Source organism: Lethenteron reissneri, chromosome 49 (assembly GCF_015708825.2).
Source record: "Lethenteron reissneri isolate LAM-NWPU_2019-01 chromosome 49, ASM1570882v1, whole genome shotgun sequence".
NCBI lineage: Eukaryota > Metazoa > Chordata > Hyperoartia > Petromyzontiformes > Petromyzontidae > Lethenteron > Lethenteron reissneri.
This window is the reverse complement of record NC_083827.1, coordinates 1,248,563-1,276,548: the sequence shown is the minus strand read 5'-3', so window position 1 is coordinate 1,276,548 and position 27,986 is coordinate 1,248,563. Positions and strand designations below refer to the sequence as shown.

At 58.0% G+C, this 27,986-nt stretch overlaps 1 protein-coding gene across 2 annotated transcripts; it reads right to left on the bottom strand.

Annotated features, from left to right (window-relative positions):
* Positions 1 to 86: 86 nt before the first annotated feature.
* LOC133354893 (embryonal Fyn-associated substrate-like) lies at positions 87 to 27,601 on the bottom strand. 2 transcript variants are annotated; one of them, XM_061572053.1, is made up of 5 exons: positions 27,390 to 27,601; positions 2,872 to 3,324; positions 2,063 to 2,203; positions 1,354 to 1,729; positions 87 to 239 (listed from the first exon to the last, which is right to left on the bottom strand). In XM_061572053.1, exons 1-5 carry the CDS (start codon positions 27,402 to 27,404, stop codon positions 214 to 216), a joined length of 1,011 nt encoding a protein of 336 aa, XP_061428037.1. In that variant the 5' UTR covers positions 27,405 to 27,601; the 3' UTR covers positions 87 to 213. The 2 variants fall into 2 exon arrangements, with proteins under 2 accessions (XP_061428037.1, XP_061428038.1); XM_061572054.1 differs by lacking the exon at positions 27,390 to 27,601 and adding an exon at positions 13,485 to 13,610.
* Between the last annotated feature and the right edge of the window lie 385 nt (positions 27,602 to 27,986).

The window sequence follows — 27,986 nt, the reverse complement described above, 5'->3', positions numbered from 1 at the left end:
GAGTGGGGATAGGGGGGCGACGACGAGGACGACGACGAGGAGGATGACGAGGATGAGGAGGTGGCTGCCGGGGATGAGGAAGACGAGCCGAGGCCAGAGTCGCGGCCCGAACTTGCGGTGATCGTGGGGCTGGCGGTGGTGCCGATCGCGCTGGTGGCGGTGGTGGTGGCGACCGGGAGAGAGAGCCGAGAGATTTCCGTGCAGGGGAAGCGGTCACGTGCCGGGCCGTCTCTGCTCACCTGCGACGTGGTCAGAGGGGCAGACCGTCATCGCGGTGGCCGCAGATGGCGACGCCGCCGCACGTGGTCATCGCTTCCTTCCCTCTGGAACATTTCACAACTGTGGCCAAGTGATGCAATGCCACCAGACCTCAAAACATGGCGTTAATGCAACCCTGGCGTTGGTGATGGGTTAGGGAGGCCTTCAACCAGCAGTGGATGGATCGTGGCTGATGATGATGAAGGTCAGCAGTTCGGTCCTTAATTTTAGAGCCCACAAAGAGTTTTTTTCTGTATTAAAAAAAACAAGTCTCCGTGACAAAACACACAACATAAACATTAGGCACACAAAACCCGCAGCCGATAGTTAAACATCAACACTTGGAGACGTCGAATGTCGCGGATAAAAGCACTGGAAACTTCTTTCAGACACGCGTTCCTTCCTTCACTCACTCGCACCGTGCTTTATAAAGGAATCGCTTTGCATTCCTTTATAAATGGCCCCCAACTTTAAATCCACAACAACGCCTCCCCCCCCCCCCCCCACATTCCTCGTCCTGTCCCAACACCACCCCAGCCATCGCAGCGACGTACCACGCGGGCGTGCCGCTGTAGACGGAGCGTCGCTGGCGTGCCCGCTGTGGTTGTACCCGCGCCACCGGCGCTCGCGAGCTAAAGAAACATTTGGCTTGCGTGTTGTACACAAGTTGAACTTCTTTCGCACCGTACGTATCCAACGCGTGTTAAAATCGGAGGTGCGGGATCCTTGACAATAACGCTGCAGCACAGAGTCCGTACGGCTGAGCAAGTGTGCCAGGCTGTGTCTTAGCAAGAAAAGCAATTGTGTTATAACCATTATTATGCTGCTCGTTTACCCAGGAAAGCCCCACCGGGTCTCCAGACTCTTTGTGGGGAGGGTCCTGCCAAGCTTCCACAGTGAGGGAGTGGGGGTGGGGGCGATGTTACTGTGGCTCAATCGAGTACATTTGCAAGAAATTGTCCAGCATTGGGATGTGGGGTTGAGCCAACAGCGGTCACACCGGGACGTGGCTGGTTTTTTGCTTTTGGAGGAAGAAACCGGAGGAACCGGAGGAGACCCACACCAGCAGCAGCAGCATCTTCATCGTGATCGTACCTGGGGCGGAATGTCGTACACGTAGCCCGCAGCCGCCCTGCCGCCACCGCCGCCCGCGCCGTGCCCGTTCTCGAAGCCGCCCGCGCCGGGGCACCGTCGCCCGGCCCTGGGGCTGTCGTAGAGCCCGCCGGAGAAGCGGCACGGAGGCGGCGGCGGCGCACGTCCCCGCCGCGGCCACGCGCGCCGCCCCGTCGGGCCAGCGGCTCGGCACGGGGACGTCGTAGTCGGCGTCCGGCCGGCAGCAGCAGCCGCCGGCGCCGCCGTGGTTCCCTGCCGCCGCCATCATCGCCGCCACGGCCGCGGCGGGCTTGGGGACGTCGTACTCGGCGCGGTCGCCGCACGCCGCCGTCCTCGCGGACTTGGGCACGTCGTAGTCCTGGGACGGAGGGAGCGGGGGGAGAGGGACAGGAGGGAGTGGGGGGAGAGGGACCTCGGTACTGCCGCTCAGAGAGGCCGCGGGATTGCAGCCAACCTGCGGTCGGATATTGCACGGCCGAGGCACAAGCGAATGTGCAGAGTGAGTGTGAGGGAGTGTGTGCAGAGTGAGTGTGAGTGAGTGTGAGTGAGAGTGAGTGAGTGTGAGTGAAGGAGTGTGAGCGAGTTTGAGGAGTGAGTGTTTGTGTGCGAGAAGAGTGAGTGTGAGGGAGTGTGTGCAGCGCGAGTGTGAGCGAGTGTGCGGTGCGGGTGCGTGCTGATGCCTTCCACTCACACTCTCGGCAGGGCAGTGGTGCGTCCAGTGCAGCGCTGACGAGGGGACGTCATACATGCGTGACGAGGCGACGTCGTACATGTGTGACGAGGCGAGGCTCTGCGCTCGCACGGCGCCTGGGGGCACCTCATAGTGCGAGTGCTGTAGAGGGGAAACAGAGACATCACCATCACCGCCATCACCGCCATCACCGCCATCACCGCCATCACCGCCATCACCGCCATCACCGCCATCACCGCCTCCGTTAACATTAACAGCACCACTGAATCCACTTGTCATCATCATTGCCACCAGCACCACCACTAGAAGACCACGTAAACACTCATTAACTGGCCGATGACACTTTAATAGAGGACCGCAGAGCTTGGGCAATTATTTGTTGGCCGCACCGACTCCTCACTGCATCGCGGTTGCCGTTCCCGCTTGTCCGGAGTTCCTCCCCCCGGCGTGCCTCGAGTCGTCATCTCTCGCTCTCTCGCTCTCTCGCTCTCTCGCTCTCTCTCCGTGCGCGTTACCAGTTATTATTATTACTACCGACCTGGCCGGATCGTTGCGCATGACCTCTGTGCGGACACGTCGCCCCGAAAGCTACTTTGGCATTTGGCGTCCGTGGTACGGGGGGGGGGGGGGGGGGGGCTCTCGCTCTCTCCCGCCGACCCAACCGGCGCGGTGGGCCGGCACGCTCGTCCGCAGCCAACAACAGCGGCGGACGACAACGACCGGACGCCGAGTTCGCATCGCAGCTCGCACCGTCGCTTCCGCGGCTCCCCCGTCTGTCGAGCGGCGTCGTCCCCCGGCACACGGCGTACCTTCCCGGCGAGGCGAGCGAAGCCGGCGCCGTCGTTCCACGCGGCGGGCGTCCCCAGGCCGGCGTCGCCGTGCGGCCGCGGGCTCGGGGAGTTGTTGCCCCGGGCCCCGAGGCCCGAGCCCCGGACCGGCGCGGGGCCGGCGCCGAGACAACCGCATGGCGAGCGCGGCGAGCGCGACGGCGACGAGCGCGACGGCGACGACGCGCAGGGCGCCGCGATGGCGGCGGACGCGGGGAAGCTCGGGCCGGGCGGGGACGAGCCGCCGCAGGACGGGGCCAGCAGGGCGAGGCGGTTGGCCGGCACGAGTCCCCGGTGGCCGTGCAGCGAGCAGAGCCACCAGCCGGGCAGGGCGGCGCCGTCGCGCGCCACCACCTCCAGCACGTCGCCCTTCCGGAAGTGCAGCTCGTCGGGAGACTCCGCCTCGTTGTCGTAGAGCGCGCACGCCAACACGCGCTGCCGGGGGCGGGGCCACGGTCATCATCAGCACCATCATGATCAGCAGCACCATCATCATCAGCAGCACCATCATCATCAGCAGCATCATCATCATCACCATCATCATCAGCACCAGCACCAGCACCATCATCAGTAACAGCACCATCAGCAGCACCATCAGCAGCAGCACCATCATCATCAGCAGCACCATCATCATCAGCAGCACCATCATCATCAGCAGCACCATCATCAGTAACAGCACCATCAGCAGCACCATCATCATGTTATTGAAGATCAGCGGGAACGCCGTCATCATTGTTTTTACTTCAATCGTCATCATCATGACACTGCTGCAAAGTTCTCTGCCAAGTGCACTCGGCTGCAGCTCCCTCCTGTGGCACCCCCCCGCCTCCTGTGCCCCCCCCCCCCGCCTCCATGGGACTACAAAACCCCGCTCGCAATCCCCGCTCAGTGGGGCTGCAGCGAGCCGAGCCTCTGCGTCCGGGACTTCTCCCCGAGGAGTTTCTGTAGCCCCCCCCCCCACTCCCTATGTCGCGGTTGGTGCTCTGTAATGGAGTAAAAAAATTATTAAAAGATTTTGTGACGTAATTCGCAAGAGGAGGCCGTTCGTTGCGTGCCGACGTCTTGGTTCCAAATTTTTTTTAATAAAATGACTCACGGGGCACTCAGTTGGCCCGTGTGTGGAATTCACTGCCCGCCTCTCTCAGGACCCGAAGGAATCACGACACTCCGAGAGGCTTTCCTGGCGAAACAAGCACGCTACTAGTAGTAGTGGTGGCTATCGTTAGTAATCGTTAGTAATTGTTAGTAATAGTTAGTTATAGTTAGTAATAGTTAACAACAATCTCACTCGAACCTCTCGACTTCTCCATGGTTGTTATACTGAGTGCAGTAACCCCCCCCCCCCCCCCGCCGTGACCACCCCAGCGATGCTGTGCGAGAGTCTATTCACCGCTGCTCGTAACGACTACGGGAAAGACGAAACATCGGAAAACACAACACATCGAAGGCATCACAACAAGCAATGGGAGCTATGAAAGCAGCAACAGAGGAAGTCGATGATTGAGTGAATCACCGAGATGTACGGCCATCAACGTGCGATAAGAGACCGATCATACAACCAGTGGTGGAGTTCACACGTCTACGGAGCCAAACAATTCAAGGCCCTGAGAAAGAGAGCCAAAGTGAAAAGCACATCTCTGTTATCTCATCACGCGAGAGGCAAGAGGGCAAATCACTTGGCACAAGCGACGCCACTTCTCGCTGTGATGTTAGACGGGCATCGTAGGGTGTTGGACGGCTTCCGCGAGTGCTCGCTCCTCCTGCCCGCAACGGTGAACCGGGATGTGGGTGGGCGACTCGGGAGGAATCCTGACCACAACACGGTGCCGGCACGGCCGAGTTACCCCGGGTTCGCGACGGGGTCGCGGCCGAGTTACCCCGGGTTCGCGCCGGGGTCACGGCCGAGACCCGTGCTGACGCGAGCCGATACTCCCCTCCCAGCCCCAGAGCCGGTGGGGTCATTTGTCCGCTCGTCATGCTTAGCGAGGGACCGCTGTGTCAAACGTGCGACCTCTTGTGACAGCATTCCAAAAAACTGCTCTTGATGCCGTACACCGGCGTCTCCAGTGATTTGTTTGATCCACGGATCATGGGGGGGGGGGGGGGGGGGGGGGGGCGACCATGTGGCGGCGCTATTCCGTTGAGAGCCGCAGTTCCACTTCTAACCTCGACCGCCAACTCAAGTGCGCAAAGTGCTGGAGTTTGCGCATCAAGACAGGGTGACGTGTCCACAAAGTGACAGCCGTCTCCCTCGAGCTCTCGATCGCTCGCAGACCCGTCGCAGATGCAACGGTGACATTTCTGGCGAAGTCGAACCATCGCATGCCAAGAAGGCGCCTTTGGGCATTGTCGATGGCTGCACAGAAACTATCACCACATTGGAGTCGGGTTTTCACTTGCTTCGGAAAATTTCCATCTCTGAGATTACGAATTTCGAGGCTCGACTGCTAAGTGACGCACACGTCAACTGACGGATAACCTGGGCTCGTTTACAATCGTAAACGCGTACTTTTCAGCTCACGATGCTGCTTTAATTCTAATTCTAGTTTGGCGTCGGTCTGACGGAAGGTTGGTGCAAGTGCGGACGGCGGGAAATCGAAGCGAGCTCAGAAGTAGCTATATGACGTCATCTTTCACCGCTGAGTGCGAGGAGTTCTAGATGGAAATCCATATTCTTGTAACATCACACACCAACAGCACAACCAGGGTAGAATTTTTTCCAAATAAGACTCTTATTCAAGATTTTTTATATTCTAAATATTCACATGGTGCTCTGAGATCTAAAGGGTGCCTTATAAATTATATATTTTAGTCGAACAAATTTAGATGAGGTCACAGGTTTCGGTTGTAAGGAGTTGTGTCGCTATTCCTCACGGCCACTCGCGTACGACAGCGAGGGCACCCACGCGTTCACCACGACAAGAGGTCCCCACGCGTTCACCACGACAAGAGGGCCCCACGCGTTCACCACGACAAGAGGGCCCCCACGCGTTCACCAGCGAGGGCCCCCACGCGTTCACCACGACAAGAGGTCCCCCACGCGTTCACCACGACAAGAGGGCCCCCCCCCCCCCCCACTTGCCAGAATGTCATTTCCCTGAACGGACGCACGAGCCAAGCGCGCGCGCACGCACGCCGGAGGGCTCTGTGTATACATGCTGATGATGCTGCTGATGCTGCTGATGCTGCTGATGCTGCTGATGCTGCTCAATGCTCCGTGCGCGTATTCCAGATCGGTTTGAATCCGCACTTTTTTTTCGACACGGGCCACGCCGACCCAGCAACTATTTTACGGAGCGTTGTCTCGGTATGCCCCAGATTGGCTCGTGCCACAACATCCGGACACACCTTAAAAAGGAAACTGGACGAGTGTATAACAACGATAATAACGGAGTCGATTTCGTGTTCGCCCCGTTCCTGTAGCACAAGGCTGTCACGAACGAAGGCGCTGTGCTTCAAGGATACGGTCGGCCGTAGTTTTACAGGAGGGGGGACGATGTTACGATGTCCCCGTGCGTAATCCCAATGGAGGAATTTGTAGGCCATCAATCAAATTTGGAAACTTTGGACCATGCCTCCTTAATCCTGGAAGCCCACGTGTCCCACTGCTCCATGTAGCATCTTGGAGACGCGATGGCATTTAGACTCTATTCGAAATCAAAATTGTAAGGGGTCATTGTGCGACGTTCATAAAGTGTCTAAACGCAACCGTATTTCTCAGGAAGAGGTACACGCACGGAGGACACGTGCATCGATGCAGCTCGGGGACGAGAACATTCGAATGTCTTTTTAGGCGAGGAAAAAGAGCATGGAAAAGTTTCGTGCTGGGCAGAGGGGGGAAACGACGGTGGTCGAGTTGCCCAACTTGGCAGAGAGAGAGAAAGTGACCGAGCGGCGTTCGGAAAGAATGCCGCTCGGATTGCTGGGCAGCGGTAATGGGAACTCGACAGCCCACGCTGCACCAAGCGGATTAAGTGGCCCACGCGCCACTGCCAACTCGCCCGGCTACCCGAACGTTAAACTTTCAAGCCTGCAGACACCGGCGCCGCCATCACGTCGCGTTACGGCCAAAATGAGCGATGCCGGTTGGGGACCCGAGAACCCGGGAGCGTTGCCGGGACAACCGGGGAAGAGGGGGGGGGGGGCGGTCGCGGCCGTGAACCATTCCTGCTGCCCGACGTCGCTCGGCCTCCCCTGGCCGGCCCCCCCCCCCCACGGCGGCCCAGCCCGGCCTGGCCTGGCCCAGGCCGCAACACCCGACCCAGCATGCAGCAGCCTAAGTGGCTTTAGACTAAACTATGTGGCCGCACAGCTTAAGAAGAATAACAACAACAACTATGAGGCATTCATCCACTGCCGGATGAATGCCTCCCCCAAGCCACGGCCACTTCTCGTGATCCTGCGCTGTAACAATCCACCCAGCGCCTGAACCGATTTCATCGCTCCATCTCCACAGTAGATGACACTCCGTGGGTGCCGCTATGGCGAGATGTTAACTACCTCGCCTGATATGCAGGAGGTCGTGGGTTCGATCCCGACCCGGACACCTGCTGTCTATTTGGAGTTTGCGTATTCTCCCTGTGGTCACGGGGATTTTTCTCCAGGTCCTCCGACATGTCCCTCCACATTTAGAATGAACGGGTGTTTAGAGTATTTGGCTGCTATAAGTTCCACGTGATAAGCCACTTTCCTTGGAGCTATCGTTTGTGGTAGTCAGGTGGCTTCTGAAAATCAGAGCTATTTACCGTAGTTCATTCGGCCTTACCTGGTAAAATAAAAAGAGAGTTTAGTTTAGTCACCAACCTTAACCAATCGGTCCCGTTGTCCCGGCGCGGCACTTCAAACGCTTTTCTAACAATCCACCCCCCCCCCGACCTTCTCTATCCGCCCAGCAATATTGACGGGGGGAAGGGGGGGTCACCACAGTGAGTCGATTGGCGGGTGGGGTAAAGAGTGGGTACCCCCACCTCTTCCAATGCATCCTAACGCGAGGTCAAGGGCAGGTTACCGCTGGTTAACCGCTTGCCGTGGCTGTGAATTGAACTCGGGATGTGGTACGTGCAGCACAGTGTGCTAACCACAGTGCCACAACTTGCCACGCTATAAACAGTAAACAAAGACAGAGATCCCCCGTGCACCCTGAACAGACTGTGGGAGCAAGTGCTGTTAGCGAGCACCTATGAATGGCTGGCACGGCACACGAGGGGGTGGGTGGCCAAAACCACGCCCGGCCGCCTTTGTCTCCCCAGTGGCGATATTTCCACACCGCACCAGGTACTCATTTGAGGCTGAGTCGACCTAGGGGATGCCCAGGACCGGTTCAGGAAATCGTCACCAGTGTTGGCCGTGAACGGGAATCGAACTTGGGTCGCCGGGTTCGTAGCGCAGTGCGCTGACCGCTACGCCGCCGCTCCCCACTATGTATGGAGTAAACACACACACACTGGCACGCGCGTGTACACATTTGCAGCTGTCATTTAAACATAGCAGCGTGACAACCGTGCGGTTTTATCTGGCGAGAGAGAGAGAAGCATTGCAGATGCATTGCGGTTCCGGCGTTCCCCCTTTGCGCAGAATCTTCCCCCGGCCGTGGCTCTGGTTGCAGCCTCCACTCCCCCCTGGGCTGCAGCATGCCAAGTCCCCCCCCCCCCAACCCAATGGCAGAGTGGTGGATTCTCCGATACGGGGCTCGCAATCCGACGCAAATCATTCTCGCTCCTTTTTTCTCTCTCTCCCCCCCTCGTTTGCACCCCCCTCCCCCTGCCTCGCACGTTCCGTCTCCTTCGTTCGTTCGGCTCGGCAAGCGATGAAAAAAAGGGTTCCTTAGCACGGGGACGCTGCCGGGGTCTAACGGTCCGCGCCCGATGCACGCACACGCGACGTTCAAAGTTTGATGGGAGGGGAAGAGACAACTTGGATGGAGACGGCCAAGTGGGAGGCTGCCCTATGGGCAGGCCGCAAGCCGCACGGTGGAGGCGACTTTAAGAGCAGACCTTGAGGCTTGGGCGTGAACGGTGCCACAGCCGATTAAGCTGGCAGCAGGAAGGAAGCGATGGCAAGGCATGGTGGCATCGGCTCTGGTGACCTCTTGATCTCGCATAGGAATGAGGTGACTGATGATGTATTCGTCCACCTTGATGGAAGACGCCAATTGTGGTTTTCCACGATCTGTTTGTGTCAGAATCATAATATGTATTTATACTGGAGGAATCCGATAAGCTATAGAGCTCTTTCTCACAGATGCCCAGTAGGGGGCACGGGGTAAGAATCTTACATCAACAAACAGTATAAAAACATGAATTACAAAGTACAAGAAAGGTAAACAAATCACCCAAACACATACAACACTAATCCATCGCCATCTTACCAGACAAAGCCAACGGAGATATTACCTTATTTTTGAGAAGCGACCTGGCCACAAATGATAGCTCAACAAAGTGGCCCATCAATTAGACATTTATAGCAGCAAAATCATCTGAATAATATCAATCCACGAATTCTAAAGGAGACGAGTGTAATGAGATTAGGAAGAACACTCGGGTTACACGAGATCACGTACAACAATGCAGATGAGAATTTGGCTCGCGATCTTGTGGCAAATGATGAGGAGCATATCACAGGATCCCAATCCGGTCTGCGCCGGATAGCACGCTGGGCCGGCGAGCACATCGCTCTAAATATTTACAGCAATGCAGTGGCAGATAAATTATTTAAACGCCACGACATTCAGTCCAGTTCTAAACAGTGCACTCTGTTGGAAAATATTTAGACGGGGCACGGAATGCAAATTCAGTAATTCACAATTGACGATGGAATGTGACGGCGATTCTAAACAAAACGTGGCAGCATTTTGTAAATGTGGTTTTGTTTTGGTAAATAAAAAAAATAAAAAATCGGGCCGCGAGTTTGTCGAGTCGGCGCGCCGAGCCGAGCGGCGCGCTCAGCGAGCGCCTGCGCAATCGGCGAGGCTGCCGAGTCGGCAGCGGTTCCCCTCCGGAGAGATCCGTCGCTCTTGGGCGTGCAACGGCTAAGCGGCCCCCGAGATGAACAGCAATTCTCACGCTTTCAATGTCAAAATTGACCATCGAGACGTGAACGAATTTCCTGTACGCATGCGTACAATTACGCGCCAATGTTAGGGTAACGGAAGGAACGAGATGAAACTAAACTATTAAGCAATGTTTATTTTACCAGGCGAGGCCCACTGAGCTGTGTAGCTTCTTGTTCAGAAGCGACCTGGCCACGAATGATAACTTATCGAAGTGGCTCATCACGTGGAGATGTGCAGCAGCCAGATACTCTCAATGAATGTTTCTGAATGTGGATGGAAAACCCAGAGGGGACCCAGAGAAAAATCCACACGAGCATGGGGAGAACATGCAAAGTCCAAATATACAGCAGGCGTCAGGGTCGGGATCGAACCCACGTTCTCTTGTATACCTTGGCGTCGTAATCTGTGGGGTTACACTGCCCATTCAGGCAAAAGCCCAGTATAACTGTAAGAATTGTCACGGGCAGAGTAGGACGTATGTACACCTTTCTGGGGGGGATGGATAAGAGAAACATCGCAGGCATAATCAAGTGTTCACTGGAAATATATTAGGTGTGTGTATAGAAGATATGCAACAAACTATTAGTGGCTGATGGTCAACAATAATCAAAGTGGCATCCAAGGAATGGAAGGAGTCTGAGAGGACGTCCGCCGGTGAGATGGATCGATGAAATCGGCTCGTGTAGGGGCAGTTGCTGGATGGATCGTGGAAAGTGGCTTGGGTAGGCTTTCATCCAGCAGTGGATCAACCACGGCCAGCGAGGCCGTTGAACGTTGAAGCGGATCTCACAGTCGTTGCCCCACGGCGGCGGCCACTGGGCGCCAGCTGCGCTCACCATCGCGAATTCCCGAGGTCGGCGAGGCGGTCGACGCCGATTACCGGTAACTTTCTCACCCCGAATCGGGTGGACGGCCGTGCTCGCCACAGGCCCCGGGGCGCCGAGCCGGAACGTTCGGGCTACGAAAGCCCCCCCCTGCCCCCCCCCCCCCCCCCCGTGAGTCTGCCCAGCTGCGAGCGAGACGGGCATGCTTGGCACGAGGACCGATCGAGGTGGCAGGCAATGGCGAGAGGGCTTTGGCAGCAGCAGCAGCAGCAGCCTTATGGCGAGAGTCGATTAGGGAGCGGAGGGCAGGGAGGACGGAGCGGGCCGTGCCAACAGAGCGCCACGTCCGTCAATAACATTTAACTATCGATATATGGGTGAGAATCAAAGTTATATTCGTCACTGGTGTCGGTCGTGAGCGGGAGCCTGAACTCGGCACGCCGCGCGAGCAGCAGACCACGGCTGCTGCTCGGAGCACTTTTCATTTTGATGTCTGCACCGTCAGTCATGAAATTGGTTAATGGCCGCGAAATTTCCCGTGACCGCGAAAATGTTCATCGGGGGGTGTGGAGAAAGTGGGGGGGGGGGGGGTTGCTCTTTACCACAGCAACAACAATCCGTGTTAGCAGAGGGCGCCGTCTGTCACGACGTTCCGCGCGTCCGACCAAAGTCGCCGTGGTGTCATTTCTTCAGCGCTACCCGAGCCTCGCCAGCGTTGCGCCGAGTTTCCGCTTGCAGGCAACGCGCCCGACGCCTCGGAGCGCTCACGCACGCGCGCCTGCACCGCTTACCCGGCACCCCACGGGACACCTGCAGGCACAGAGACCCTCCCGTGCGAGCCATCACTGCCTCTCCTAAGCAGAGACACCCCCCCCCCCCCCCGTACGCGGCGTCCCTGCGGCACCGTGGCGAGCGCACCGATCCCCACGTCTGTAGCGACGTTGCCACGGGCACGGAGATCTGTGCCCCAGATGGAGCGATGGAGCATCGCGTCACGGCTGGACGAACACGAGCACACGGGCCGCCCTCCCTCCCCCCGCTCTCCCTCCCGCTCCTCGCACGATGTTCTATCTGCTGCTGTGCAATGTCACTAAGTGCGCTTGCAGTTCTGGCGAGATCAGCCGGATGTACAAAATTACCTCATTTGGGCAGCAGTGGGCAGCGCAGCAAAGCCCACTGTTGCGTGTATATCTATGCCCCCCTTCCTCCCCCACATCTATGTTCGTCCCCAGCCCTCACGAACACTCACGGATCAGCGTGGTGAGGCATGGCCAAACGATCCCTACGGACCGCGCGGTGTGGACAGGACCTCATCCAGCGGTGGACTGAGCGTGTGCACGTTGGGCTAGCGGGGGAGGGGTGCTCGAATCAGAATTTCATGAGAAAAACGAATCGCGATATACACCACGCGTCTCCGATGAGCACGGTTGGCAACGTACGGTGCGAAATGACTTTAACGTACGTACACACGGTGCAGAAACTAGGCCCCGTGGCGTCGGAGGAACGCCACGGGGGCCGCCGCGTGCGCAGAGCGGCATGGCGCGCGAGCGGGGTTCTAAAGCGAGCTGCCGTGGGGGGCTTTCCTGCCGTGGGGGGCTTTCCTGCCGTGCGGTGCCACTGCCGTGCGTGCCGCGTGCGGTCCATTTCCGCCCAGGACACGCCGCTTGAAGTTTCATCTCGCCGTGAGCAGACAGAGAGGCATCATCCATTATTAAAAGAAACACAATTAGACAGCAGCTTTGAGGTGGGTCGATAAATCCGCACACACTCACAAGACAAAGACCCCCACCCTCCTATCGCCTTAACAGATCTTTGGGGCGAGTGCTGTTAAGCGAGCACCTATGAAGAGCCCGCTCGGCACACGAGGGGGTGGGTGGCCAGCACCACGTCCGGCCGCCCCCCGTCTCCTCTCGTGGCGATGTTTACACGAGTCACTCTCAAAATACATTCTCAGGTTGGTCACGTTCACTCGCATTAATTGTGACGGTGACCTAAGGCAAGAGGCCCACAATGCAGTCGTTTTTCTTCACGACGCATCGTGGCCGTGCGCTTTTGACGCGAGTCGTTGGATGTGGCCGTGCTGCTGGACAACTCTCTTCAGGACGCGACCGCAGCGGATGGACTGTGTGACCGAGGGGGTGGACTGTGTGACCGAGGGGGGGTGGACTGTTTGACTAAGTGGGTGACTGGTAGGCCATACACCCAGCTCAAGCAATGGGTGCAGTTGTTTTTTAAAATCACAGTCGCCGTGCGTGGCACCCAAAGGCCCTAAAACGCCAAGCAGCGAACAACAAACGGCACTCGTCAAGTAAAGTTTTTTTCTCTTTTACGGAGCAAGGTCGTAAAGAGACGATGGGAGGTCCCACGGCAGGGCAGTGCTACGAGCGAAATGGAAAGAGAAGCGGTTGAACGTTGAGGCACTGGGTAGGAGGCGAGGCTTGTTCCGAGCGGTGAGCCAGAATGTTGAAGAACCGTGAGGTGGCCGCGGAGATGATGGCTCGGGACAGGAGGACTGAGTGGTGGAGAAGGAGGAGCAGGAAGGAAGTCCGCACACGAGTGGGAAGAATGCCAGGAAGGAGATGGCAATGTTAGGGGCATAAACTACTCAACCTCACTGCCATTCATTTAGTCAACAGCCGACTGCCCATTGAAATTCATAACCTATTTAAAGGAGAGAGAGAGAGATCCGAGACGTGAAATTCAGTACAAAAGGTTATTACCATTCTGTGACATTTGCAGGTAATTGTAAACGGTGTGCGGTGGAGGAGGAGATCGTATAGTTGGAAGCGAGGCTGTGAAGCTCGCTGGGGTCGAGGCGGCTCCCTCTCCCTGTGTCCCCGCGGCGTCAACGGGAGCCGAATGTCACCGCCGCCGCCTCCGGCCGCCCACGCACCCGCCGTGCGCGCCGATTTCCACCGCACTCGCCTCTCACTCTCGATTTCCTGGAATATCAGCAGCAGATCGCAGTGCCGTGACCACGATGCGATGGAATGTGCCGTGCGGCTCTGTCGTGTGTATAGAAAAAAAAATCCCTGCCCGCCACCAAAAATACTTTTTTTTAAATTACGTTTTACCGCGATGCGTCTGGGCCACCGCCGCAGAGTAGCAGTCGGCACGCCGGACTGGCGATCCAAATGACGCCGGTTCGTTTACAATTACCTGCAAATGTCACAGAATGGTAATAACCTTTTGTACTGAATTTCACGTCTCGGATCTCTCTCTCTCTCCTTTAAATAGGTTATGAATTTCAATGGGCAGTCGGCTGTTGACTAAATGAATGGACAACAATGCAGAGGTCTCTTCGAGCCCTCCCACCACCGCCGCCGCCGCCTCTGTCCCACCCAGCAGTGCGAATCGGTTTGGGGGGCCGCAGCTCGTCGACCGGCAGGTTGCGTGCGTGGTGGGGTGAGGCGCGAGGTGCTGCCATGCCTCTTCAAATAGATCTGGCCAGAATGGCGCTGGCAAACAATTGCAGGGGCTGCGCCTTTACTTTGTGTCACCTCTGCAGAGTTACAGGTGGCAATGTACGCAAAGAACATTGCGGGTCCTGGGCTTGTTGTTTTACCGCGTGCTGTAATTGTATTTAAGTTCACGACTTTTTTTGTCGCCAATTGTTTTCCCAGTCGGGACGGCTGCCGCTGTGTGGCTGGGTTTCGCAATCGGCCGCTACAGTTCAAATTCCAGCTGGGCGTTGGACAAAGTCATAAAATATATGAACCACTTTGTGGAACGTCCTCCACTGTTGCTGTTTGCAAAAACCGGACCATGCCATGGGAATGTGGAATTTCCTATCCCGGCTCAATGCCTCCAAAAACGAGAACGAGCCCAGCCCCCGCAATCTGAGGGGTCCCTGAGTAACGGTGGAAATTCCACATTCCCATGGCAGGGTCAGCGCGTAGCGAGTCCCACCTGGTGAGGGAACACTGCATGCTGGAAAGGAAAGTGCCTCAGGGGTGGGCCTGTCATAGGAACGTGGAATATTCACCAAGGGATCAGGGTACACGTTAGAGACGAGCAAAATTGTATCATTTGACCGATTAACATTTCTTATCTATGGGACCTTTATTCCCAGTCTCGAAAATTATGAAAACATTTGTTTAGGTTTTACCCTTTCTGGCAATAAAACGGGAGGTGTTCAGATCTATTTTGGTGTTTGAACATCTGAACACCTCCTGTTCTATTGCCAGCAAGGGTAAAACCTACTCTCATTTCTTTTCATCATTTAACATTTCTTAACTTATTCTTTGGGTCTTTCGGTAAAGTCACGTAGATAGGTTCAAAGAAAATAACAAAATATTTTCTTTTAACCTATCTACGTGACTTTACCGAAAGACCCAAAGACTATGAATTCCTGCAGCCACGAGTCAAGCTTCAAGTCAAGATGTCTCAACGCTCGGTGAAGTCGGTGGAGTTCTCTGCCCTCGCGTTTGCCTCCGACGCGCCTCTCGCAACCAACAGCACTTGGGGAGTTCTGCCGACTAGGGGTGACATTTCCACGTGGAGCATGAACTTTGCACTTTGGACATAAACGAGCGTGGTTAATTTATTTTGCATTTCTCGTTGCTCTGCTTGCAAGGTTGTTGGGGCCTCGTGGCATCACGAACACGGAGCCGCGCGGGCCCTGCTGCGACCTGCTCTCTCATTCGCCCTCCTCCGCTCACTCGCCTCTGCTCGGATCGCTCGCCTCGACCCGTCTCCCGCGGTCGTCACAATGGCTCCTCCAACAAAACGCCGCTCAGATAAGAGAGCCACAAAGCCACCCGGTGACCTCGGTCACCATTTCGCTAAAGTATGTTTTTGTTCGTGGTTTATGCGGATTTTTTTCTACTACATTATTCTTTTTAGAGGAGTAAAAGGAGAAGCAACAACCACTTGCGGGTGGACGGCGGTGGTGGCGTTCGTGACGAGCGAGGCGACCGGGCCCCCTTGAACTCCCAGGCCCCCCCCCCTCGCTCTCGATGCTGGAAGTCGCCCCGTGTCCGTCACGCGCTCCCTGCCAGTGGCGCGCGGGAGATCCACGAGATCCTCTCGGGAAGATTGCCTCGTTTGCGACGACACCAGCCGAGTTTGCCACGTGCTTGGATGTGCCGTCACGATGGCGTGAAGAAAATATTAAATATTGTTGCGCGTCGTCTGTTATAGGACACGTTGAAGCAAATATGAGGAAGAAAAAAAACTGAAAGAAAACGCGTGTCGCTTACAGCCAGGCAAGCGGACAGAGGCTCGGCGATTGCTGCACTGTGAACCTGCAAATCTCAGTTCGATCCCTGGCCACGGCTAACACGACCGGCGAGTGGTATTTGAACCGGTCTTGGGCATCGCCCCCCTCTAAACTAACCCGCAATGACCAGCGGGGTGAAGTATGGTCAAAATGTCATGATCAACACTATCTAGGGAGACTTGCATCCAACAGCGGACTAACAAGGGGCTATACATTAAAACTAAACTATAAACGAAGTAATTTATTGTACCAGGTAAGGACCGCTGAGCTATGTAGCTCTTTTTCAGAAGCGACCTGCCCACAATTGATAGCTCAGTGAAGTGGCTTATCGTGTGGAAAGTTATAGCAGACAAATACTCTAAACGCGTGTTTCTAAATATGGAGGGAAAACCGGAGGACCCGGAGAAAAATCCACTCGACCATTTGGAGAGAGAGACGTGCAAACTCCAAAATACAGGCGTCAGGGTCAGGATTGAACCCACGACCTCCTGTATACCGGGCGAGGTAGTTAACATCTCACCACCGTGGCGCCCCGACACTCGGATTGGAGACAACAGGTCCCCACTGCCGTCAAGACTGCAATCGTCTCCGCTCGCCATTCTCGGCCATTTTCTAGCTACTGCTGCGTCAAGGCACGGAGTGACAGGGTCACATTCTTTGCTGCCCCAGACGTGCCAGTTCACACACACACACACGAGCCGATACCGCGAAGTTGAGTTCACACACAAGGGGCTTTCATGTCGGTTTTGGCCCAGAGCCCGAGTTTCTGTGAAGTTGTAACTCGCGGGGGGGGGGGGGGGAGAGGTGTGTTCAGAGTGCCACCCCCACCCATCCGGCACCGAGCCTTTACTCATCCCGCTCGCTTGCCACGGGGCCCCGTTGTTGCCCCGTTAGCCGCCGCTGGGAGGTAACTCTCCGCTGGGAGGTAACTCTCCGCTGGGAGGTAACTCTCCGCTGGGAGGTAACTCTCCGCTGGGAGGTAACTCTCCGGTGGCAGGCAACGTATCGGCGTCGAGCGCGAGCGCCCACGATCTCGCGGTTAACTCGGAGTGAGGCCACAGAGACTCCCTGCTCTGACGAGCAACGGCATCTCCGGTGGCAGTCACGGCCAGAAGTGGACACTCTACATGCCGATGGCAGCGGACAGACTTTGCACAGGAGGCTTGCTGCCGACTTCGCACGAAGGGGCCCTCGCGTTACAGACCCCACGGCGGACCATTGGGTTGCTGTTTAAACACGAGGCCTTCTGGTTGGGATTCAAGCGGCACAGCTTGGCGAGAGCTAAGAGCCTGCCGACAGGCAGTGCCGGGTTAAGCTAGTGCGGGGCCTGTAGCATATGTTATAAAGGGGCCCTAAGTAAAATAAAAAACATAAATATTTAAACACACATTTTTTACTTGCATAGTAAAGTAATTGTATTTTTTCATTTGCTATACAGCCGGATAATACGACAAATCGCTAACCTTAAACACCCAGTCGTTCATAAAAGTTGAAGGCAGTATAGTACTATAATAATAGAGCAAGTGCAGAATCACTGAACCGGAATGTATAGCTTGAAAGCATTTATCGCGGGGCCCTTGAAAGTGGGGTCCTGTATAGCACACGTAGCTACTCGTGCTACGAGGATCATCCGGCACTGCCGACGGGTCGTGCGAGTGCGCTCGGTGATGAGGCAGCGTGGTCAGCCTCGAGCCAGCAAATAAAATCCCGGCCGAGCCGCCCGGTCGTTCGTGCGGGGATTCACCGGAGCGTGCCGCCTGGCTGCACGGCGGATATATCAGGGACCCGGCGGCACCGCCATTTGCAAGAGTCGTCCCCGTTCGAGGGCCAGCGTCGCGGCCCAAATATCACGCAGTGGTCGAAACCTGCTCGGCAAGCTGACAAGCCAGTCCATTGAGAGAGCCGTCATTTTGTGGGCAAGGGAGTGGCAACGGTGCAGAGGAACGTGCCGAGGGGGGTGGGGGGGGGGCGAGTGCTGGGTGCGCACGGAAGCACGCTCGTATGCAGCACAACCTTACATTTCCTTTACGTAAAACAAATTACGTATATAATATATCTTGAAATTACTTTTTTCCGCAAATGCTACAGGTTCGGTAATTGGGAGTGGCAAGCTGTGTGTTGTGACCAAATCGCCCGCAGTGCGCACGGCCTCGTCACATCTCATCAGATCCAGACTGCCGGCGGGCCGGCTTTGCGCCCCGAGTTGTGCACGAATGGGCAATGAGCGCGGGTCCCAGGTGTTCGGGGCTGCGTGGCGACGCGGTGGGCAGCAGACGAGCAGTGCAGCATCGTCCATCGCTGTGCCGAAACGTCGTCGGTCCCACGGCCACGCTCCCTCCTCCCTCCCCGAAGCGCGTCACTGACCGACGTGGTGAAATACGGTGGAAATAAACAGCGTGCAAACGGTCTTCACCGCACACACACCACCCTGCAGCTGTTACTCAAGTGCAGCGATCGGACGTTGGTGTAGGAATCTCTTTCTAGTAGCGCGTTGCGGAAAGCAGATAAAGCGGTGTGCCGCTTTCATGGTATTCAACCGACGTGGGCCGTTTCGCGGTGCCGCACGTTTACTGGAAAGGAGGAAAAATGACGCGGCAGAGCAGAAGGGCAAGTGAGGGGCGGAGCGCGGCCGCTTGGTGCCTTGAGGACACAAAACAAAGCGCGGCCACGCAAGGACGCGTCCGCCGGCCTACCGGTGGCGTCCTTCCCGCCGTCCTACCGGTGGCGTCCTTCCCGCCGTCGCGTGCCCCGAGCGGCAAGACGCGTCCGCGTGCAATCATCGCTGCCTTCGTTGCCCATTCCCGGACCAGTTACGAGATCGCCTTCCCCGTCTTCAAGGTCCTCGCGGACTCGACCCCAAACCCACCGAGCGCGTCGTCACGGTCGTGCTACTGTGCAGCACCGCCGACGTGCTTCGGGGATGCGAAACGTCGGACGCCGTGCGGAGAAACACGCAGCAACAACCCCGCCGCGCATCGGAGAGCGAAGGCCTTCTCCTCGCCACGCCGCGTCGACTGTCGCTCGATGGGAGGTCGCTCCTTCTCCGCTGCTGCACCTGGTTGACGGAATTCCCTCACCAGAGTCGTCTGCACTGCCAATTCATCCTCACGGTCAAGTTCACCGAGCTCCTGACCGACTGCTTATCCCGACAAAAATATCTTCTTTGTCATCCAGACGTCACCACAGCCCTCTCTACCCTATCTGCCACAGACCTCCCTATCCTGCCCCTCTTGAGATGAGGTAGCATTAAGACACCTTACAAATCCGATTGTCAATATAACATCCCATGTGATTTAAAGAAGGCCGTGTGGGTGTGAAGCCTCCGCACAGTGCAAGAGCCAAGACGCTGGCGCGTTGGAACAGGAGGCCGAGTGGCCTAGAGGTCAGCATGCCCAGCCACTGACTGAGCCAGCGAGGGCAAAGTGGACTACTCACAAAAACAACCTTTCGCTAATTTGTTAAACAAAAGTCAAAGGGTTTTCCCCACCGAATGCGACCAATCAAAGGAGTAGGAATAATCTCTGATGGCAGCCTCGAGTTAGCGGTGGAAATTCCACTTTCCTATGCTGACCAGTGTTGACCATCAAGCGGCACTCATTTTATTCACCCACGAAAGATGATGATGATGGGTTGAGTAAAACCCCAACCGGGATTTGAACACGCAACCACCATCAGATGAGACCAGGCGCACCACCGCACGGCAGGTACCCCCCTCAGGTCGCAGGCAGCGGAGCAATGACTCAGCTGGCAAAATACCCACAGCCGGAGCACAGAGCGACTGCCGCAGAAAACCACCAACTCGCATCACATGGGAAATGCCCCCGTGGCATACATTCATTGCAGGAGCGGATTTCCCCCTCCCCCCCAATATTTCTTGGCCCACATTTAACATTTTAAAATGTTCTGCAATTACAGCACGGCACAATAAAATGCCCGATGGGTTAAACACCTTCGCTTGCTCATTTCTGCCGCTCTCCCTGGGGTCTGGAATTCCCTCCCCAGTCGACCGTTCTGCAGACCCCCCCCCCCGCCCCTGTTTGAGTACAGACACTCAGTCTCTAGACACTCCGTCTCTAGTGAGCCTGCAGGCCAATGGTGGAATCATTCACCCATCTCCCGCAATTACATAGGTCATGGTGCCACACATGAGTCCGTGTTATTTGTCTCGTCTGTAGAGTCTCGCGAACCGAAGGGTGCCACAGTGGCGAGATGTTAACTACCTCGCCTGGTACACAGGAGGTCATGGGCTCGATTCCAACTCTGATGCCTGCTGTATATTTGGAGTTTACATGTTCTCCACGTGGTAGTGTGGATTTTTCTCCGGGTTCTCTGATTTTCCCTCCACATTTATAAACACGCGTTTAGGGTATATGGCTGCTATACATTTCCACTTGATAAGCCACTTCGTTGAGCTATCATTTGTGGCCATGTTGCTTCTGAAAAAGAGCTACATAGCTCAGTAGGCCTTACCTGGTGAAATAAACTAAAAACAGTTAAGTTTAGATTCCAAACGCACCGATACTCGGTTTACCAGTCGTCGTCGTGGTGTAACAACCCAACCAGAGACCCCGTGCGTCTCTGCCGGACCGTGCGTGAAGTCACCAACCTAAAGGCAGTATATGTCAGTAGGAGGCAGTACACCAGCGGAGCGCACATATAGCCTGTCACACCCCAAGCAGGCCTCCTCTGAAAAACATCTTTTGAACCCAGGGAGGTGGTCGAGTAAAAAAGAAAATCCGTCAAACTTTACCGCAGAGTGAAAAAACGTTCTAACGCACGGTCGCATTTCTCAGACACAGCCGGCATCTGACTACCACCCTTCACATATTGTTTGCTCAAGGGGCGAATATTTTATAGGTCGGAGCACCACTGGAACCCCGTGCGCAAATGCCCCCCCCCCCGACCCGTGATTAAAACGCCAACAGGGTCCCTCACCACGCGATGGGGAAGCGATGACCTCAGCCAGGTCAACAATGACTGCACGAAAACACCACCCAGAGCCCTTTTGTACTCGGCTCTGTCCAACCCGGGCTTGGGCAGCTTTACTCAACGGACAGCCACGGCTCGTCTCCTCCCCCCTCTTGTCCGCGAGGCGGAGGAGTGCGCAGTCTCGTCTCCGGGAGACATGTGCGAAAAAGAGCTTCACGGCTCATCGGATTCCTCCACTATAAATATTTCGATTCGGACATTGGTCGACCAGTGGCCACAAAACGTCTCTTCCCGCAAAGGTTTTGCAACGCGGCGTGTGGTCGTGGTTGTATGCGTGCCCTTCCTGAGAAGGCTGATAAAGACAGAAAAGCAGAAGCCTATTTAAATAACTCGCGCTGGTCATGAAATTTGTGCCAATTGCACCCCAACGTGCAAATGAACCTCCCACGTGTGAGCGTTGGCAATTTTCGCCGAAATGGCACGAGCGAGTGTGGGCGGACGGGTGCAGCCCGACTCCCGGAGCGTGGGCGGGGGGCGATGGGGGTGCGCGTGGCCCCCTGTGGGTGCGTGGCGCCGCGGTTGACACCGCCACAAACCCGGCCCCGCCCCTGCGGGCGCGCGTGCGGAAATCTCGCGGCCACCGCCGACAAAGCACTGGGCACCCAGGCATGGGCCCTGTCCCCACGGATAACAGTCACAGTTCAACAACAGCAGTCACGGTTCAACAAGGGCACTGCGCTCGCGACCAAGGGAGGGGAGCAGGGGGGCAATGCATAGCACATATGAACCCGCCCACGTGACCTTGATTCCTGGCCACGGCTAACATCAGTGGCGAGCGATATCCGAGTCAGTCTCGCGCCACCTCTCCTCCTTCATCGTCCCACGCCCACCGGTGCGATCGGGGTGGCCGATCCTTGCTCCGGGACCTACCTGGCTCTTCCCCGAGCCCAGGCTCGGGGCTGTTGCTCCCGAGTGCGGAGACTGGTCGCCCAGATGGGATCCTTGAATGCAACGACGACTCCATACCCGGGTCACCAATACGAAGGGAGAGTCAATGTCAGGCTACTCACGACGGAATCGTCTGACTCGTTAACCACCTCAATGTAAAATTATAGTTTGCTGCTCGACATCCATATCGGCCATGTAAAGAACTTGTGTGGTGAAGTATGTTTTTATTTCACCAGGTAAGGCCCACTAAGCTATGTAGCTGTTTTTCAGACGCGACCTGGCCACAAATGCTAGCTCAACGAAGTGGCTTATCACGTGTAAATTTATAGCAGCCAAATACTCTAAATGCGTGACGTTGATTCTAAATGTACAGGGAAAAACTGGAGGACCCGGAAAAAATCCACGCCATCTCACGGGGAGAGAGAGAGAGACGCAAACTCGAAATATACAGCAGGCGTCAGGGTCGGGATCAAACCCACGACCACCTGTATACCAGGCGAGGTAGTTAACATCTCCTAGCCACCGTGGCGCTCAACTCGCCATGTGCCGCCCATGTAATGGGCCAATGGCTGCGAACGGGCGGCGACAACGACGGACTCGAACCTGGCCCCGACGAGCGAGCCGGGCACGCAGCTCGCGGCACGGAGCGGCGTGTGGCGGCAGCGCCGCGGTGAGACCGACACAGCGAGAGAGCCGCACGCTGGGCTCGTCGGGAACGGACGCGCACCTCCGATTAGCACGGTTGGCTACGTACGGTGCGTAAGAAGTCCAACGTACGTACATACGAAGCAGAGAGGTGACTCCTCCCGCTGGCTAAAGACCGTGGCACTGGAAGGACAAAAGCTCGATTGTTGTTTCCTCTAAAGTTGCTAGAAACCGTTCTTGTAACGTTATGTCATCCAGGAGGTTTAAGGTCAAAGCATCAAACACGTGACCTTGTGTTGATGCGGTTTTTTAAGAGATTGACGTCAAAGCCAAGGGAAAGCGGGTGAACGCCACTCGGCGTACGGAATGCGCTGCGCACAACATCGTCGTCGTTCGTTTACCGTGGGCACGGTGCGGCAGCCCAACAGGAGTGGAGCGTGCGATTCCAAAGTTCAAGTCACCCCGCACTCTCATCTCAGAGGGCTTGGCTAATCGATCGGCAGGTCTCGTGCGGCGGCGTGGCGTGTGGGTGGGTGCCTCTTGAAGGACTGAAGAGGCGGCCACGAAATCCCCTATAGGATCTCCCCTCTAGCCCCCTCGTGTGCAGGCCCCCTCCGCCAGCAGTGGGGCGAGTGAGCGGTTGCAAGGCTGCGCCTCTACCCCATTTGACAATCACTCCGCGATACACAACCACGCGCGTGTAATCACGTGCACAGCCCAGTGTCAATCCACTGCTGGATGAACGTCCCCCCCCACCCCCAGTCCGTGCTGGTCATGGGGGTCCCAAAACATATTCAGATATCCAGAGCCGTCCCGAGGGTAAACAGCGAATGGGGGCGACCGCCTCGGGCCCCGCGCTTTGGGGGGAGGGAGGTGGGCACGCTTCGACGTCACGGTGTCAGATGCCATGCTTCTCTCGGTTTAGTTTGAAGGCGTTGGGGGGCCGCCCACGCAGTGGGGTTTACCCCGGGCCCCGCGGGGTAGAATTCCCATCGCTGGGTGGAAAACACAAAAACCCCGTCCCGTGATGGACGGCCCTGCAGACATCCCTCTGACGCTAGCGATCGAACGCGGGGAGCCGTCTCGAGTTCGTAGCGAAGTGAGGGGACCATAACTCCGCAACCGCTCCACACACCACACAACTCCTACAGCCATAGGCTCGTACACACAACAACAACAACCGCCATTCGCCACTAAGTGGCGGTGACGTCACCACGACGCCTGTGCCAGGCTAGGTGCACCTTGAGGCCACGTGAAGTGTCGAACGCCCGCTGGCAGGAGGTCACGGGGCAGTCCCAGGTGCCACGGGTCGACTGAGAAGACTGAGATGAGTGGCTGATGCACCACCTGTGCCCCCTACTGTGCCAACTTGCTGTGCTTTACACACACGCACTCTCACAAAGATCCCCCGTATAGCCTGAACCGACTGTTGGGACAAGTGCCGTCAGCGAGTAGCACCTATGAAGGCCGGCACGGCACACGAGGGAGCGGGTGATCAACAACCACGCCCGGTAGCATGTCTCCCCAGTGGCGATGTTTACACACCGCACCAGGTACTCGTTTGAGGCTGAGTCGATCTAGCGGAGGCCCGTGACCGGTTCGGATAATCGTCACCGGTGTTGGCCGTGAGCGGGAATCGAACTTGGGTCGCCGGGTTCGTAGTGCAGCGTAGCGCTAACCGCTCCACTGCCGCTCCCCACACTCACACACATAGACACACACAGACACACACACACAGACACACACACAGAGACGCACACACACACAGACAAACACACAGACACACGCACACACACAGGGCTGTTGGACACCGATGTGGCACGGCAATCTGCGAACCCCAACGTATGAGACCTTGCTACTCAAACATCGACCGTTGCACGTATACCATTACACATTTCATATATATAGCGCACATGACTGTAGCGATTGCTATAGAAGCAGTGGTCAGGGCAACCGTGACAACACTGGATGGGTTTATTGGAGCGTGAAGGCATCAGGAGTTCTACATTCAGCGGCACCAGGTGCAGCCCGTGTCTGCGTGAGGGCTACGATGGTGGTGGTGGTGACGGTGACCCGCGGCGGAGGGAGTCGATCAGGGCGAGAAACACGGCCCCGACCCGGGGCAGGGCCAAGGTCACGCGCATCGACCAGGGGTCGAGAGGGGAGAGGGGACGGGGTGAGGTTGGTGGTGACGGGGGCGGTGATGAGGCGGGTGTCGCTGTGGGAGGGTGGAGATAGCGGAGGGATGCAGCCGGGAGGTGCAAGGGATGCGAGAGTAAAGAGAGAGTGGAGCAGGGGGAGTGAGTGGAGCAGGGGGAGTGGGTGGAGCAGGGGGAGTGAGTGGAGCAGGGGGAGTGGGTGGAGCAGGGGGAGTGGGTGGAGCAGGGGGAGTGGGTGGAGCAGGGGGAGTGGGTGGAGCAGGAGGAGTGGGTGGAGCAGGGGGAGTGGGTGGAGCAGGGGGAGTGGGTGGAGCAGGGGGAGTGGGTGGAGCAGGGGGAGTGGGTGGAGCAGGGGGAGTGGGTGGAGCAGGGGGAGTGAGTGGAGCAGGGGGAGTGGGTGGAGCAGGGGGAGTGGGTGGAGCAGGGGGAGTGGGTGGAGCAGGGGGAGTGGGTGGAGCAGGGGGAGTGGGTGGAGCAGGGGGAGTGAGTGGAGCAGGGGGAGTGGGTGGAGCAGGGGGAGTGGGTGGAGCAGGGGGAGTGGGTGGAGCAGGGGGAGTGGGTGGAGCAGGGGGAGTGGGTGGAGCAGGGGAGTGGGTGGAGCAGGGGGAGTGGGTGGAGCAGGGGGAGTGGGTGGAGCAGGGGGAGTGGGTGGAGCAGGGGGAGTGGGTGGAGCAGGAGGAGTGAGTGGAGCAGGGGGAGTGAGTGGAGCAGGGGGAGTGAGTGGAGCAGGGGGAGTGGGTGGAGCAGGGGGAGTGGGTGGAGCAGGGGGAGTGGGTGGAGCAGGGGGAGTGGGTGGAGCAGGGGGAGTGGGTGGAGCAGGGGGAGTGGGTGGAGCAGGGGGAGTGGGTGGAGCAGGGGGAGTGGGTGGAGCAGGGGGAGTGGAGTGGAGCAGGGGGAGTGGGTGGAGCAGGGGGAGTGGGTGGAGCAGGGGGAGTGGGTGGAGCAGGGGGAGTGGGTGGAGCAGGGGGAGTGAGTGGAGCAGGGGGAGTGGGTGGAGCAGGGGGAGTGAGTGGAGCAGGGGGAGTGGTGGAGCAGGGGAGTGGGTGGAGCAGGGGGAGTGGGTGGAGCAGGGGGGAGTGGGTGGAGCAGGGGGAGTGGGTGGAGCAGGGGGAGTGGGTGGAGCAGGGGGAGTGGGTGGAGCAGGGGGAGTGGGTGGAGCAGGGGGAGTGGGTGGAGCAGGGGGAGTGGGTGGAGCAGGGGGAGTGGGTGGAGCAGGGGGAGTGGGAGTGGGTGGAGCAGGGGGAGTGGGTGGAGCAGGGGGAGTGGGTGGAGCAGGGAGAGTGGAGCAGGGAGAGTGGAGCAGGGAGAGTGAGTGGAGCAGGGGGAGTGGGTGGAGCAGGGGGAGGGGGTGGAGCAGGGGGAGTGGGTGGAGCAGGGGGAGTGGGTGGAGCAGGGGGAGTGGGTGGAGCAGGGGGAGTGGGTGGAGCAGGGGGAGTGAGTGGAGCAGGGGGAGTGGGTGGAGCAGGGGGAGTGGGTGGAGCAGGGGGAGTGGGTGGAGCAGGGGGAGTGGTTGGAGCAGGGGGAGTGGGTGGAGCAGGGGGAGTGAGTGGAGCAGGGGGAGTGGGTGGAGCAGGGGGAGTGGGTGGAGCAGGGGGAGTGGGTGGAGCAGGGAGAGTGGGTGGAGCAGGGGGAGTGGGTGGAGCAGGGGGAGTGGGTGGAGCAGGAGGAGTGGGTGGAGCAAGGGGAGTGGGTGGAGCAGGGGAGTGGGTGGAGCAGGGGAGTGGGTGGAGCAGGGGGAGTGGGTGGAGCAGGGGGAGTGGTGGAGCAGGGGGAGTGAGTGGAGCAGGGGGAGTGGGTGGAGCAGGGGGAGTGGGTGGAGCAGGGGGAGTGGGTGGAGCAGGGGAGTGGGTGGAGCAGGGGGAGTGAGTGGAGCAGGGGGAGTGGGTGGAGCAGGGGGAGTGGGTGGAGCAGGAGGAGTGGGTGGAGCAGGGGAGTGGGTGGAGCAGGGGGAGTGGGTGGAGCAGGGGGAGTGGGTGGAGCAGGGAGTGTGGAGCAGGGAGAGTGGGTGGAGCAGGGGGAGTGGGTGGAGCAGGGGGAGTGGGTGGAGCAGGGGAGTGGGTGGAGCAGGGGGAGTGGGTGGAGCAGGAGGAGTGGGTGGAGCAGGAGGAGTGGGTGGAGCAGGGGGAGTGGGTGGAGCAGGGGGAGTGGGTGGAGCAGGGGGAGTGGGTGGAGCAGGGGGAGTGGGTGGAGCAGGGGGAGTGGGTGGAGCAGGGGGAGTGGGTGGAGCAGGGGGAGTGGGTGGAGCAGGGGGAGTGGGTGGAGCAGGGGGAGTGGGTGGAGCAGGGGGAGTGGGTGGAGCAGGGGGAGTGGGTGGAGCAGGGGGAGTGGGTGGAGCAGGGGGAGTGGGTGGAGCAGGGAGAGTGGGTGGAGCAGGGGGAGTGGGTGGAGCAGGGGGAGTGGGTGGAGCAGGGGGAGTGGGTGGAGCAGGGGGAGTGGGTGGAGCAGGAGGAGTGGGTGGAGCAGGGGGAGTGGGTGGAGCAGGGAGAGTGGGTGGAGCAGGGGGAGTGGGTGGAGCAGGGGGAGTGGGTGGAGCAGGGGGAGTGGGTGGAGCAGGGGGAGTGGGTGGAGCAGGGGGAGTGGGTGGAGCAGGGGGAGTGGGTGGAGCAGGGGGAGTGGGTGGAGCAGGGGGAGTGAGTGGAGCAGGGGAATGACAGGAGATGTGAATGAATGCTGCAGTGAGGGAGGGTGACTACGGTGGTGAGGGTGCTCGCTCCGCCACTCACCCCGCACGCCATCATCCTCGCGCGCAAAAACTTTCTCTCCTCTTCTGACGTCAAACAAAACCCCCAGAATACTGAAATAAAAACTCGGCGACGCAAAGTGCCTCTAAGATCCCGGGCGCCTGGCTGGAATGCCGAGATCCCTTTAAATCTCTGAGCAGCACGTGGAGGGTGAGGACGAGGAAGGGGCGTCAGCTGCTCTGCGGCCACGGCGCGCGGCGATCCCCGCGTGTGGAGGCCGCGCGTGCCCGGCGCGGCTTTTATAAGCGCGGCCCCGCCCCGACGTGGGGCTGGCCCCGCCCCGAGGCGCACAGCGGCGGCTCTTCATTGGCTACTGCCTTGCGAAGAGGCGGGGCCAGCGGTGGGATATTGTGATGTGTGTCTGTACCGTGTGTGTCTATGCTGTGTGTGTGTCTATGCTGTGTTGTGTATATGCTGTGCGTGTCTATGCTGTGTGTGTGTCTATGCTGTGTGTATGCTGTGTCTATGGTGTGTGTATGCTGTGTGTGCTGTGTGTGTCTATGCTGTGTGTATGCTGTGTGTCCCTGCTGTGTGTGTGCTGTCTATGCTGTGCGTGTATGCTGTGTGTCTCTGATGTGT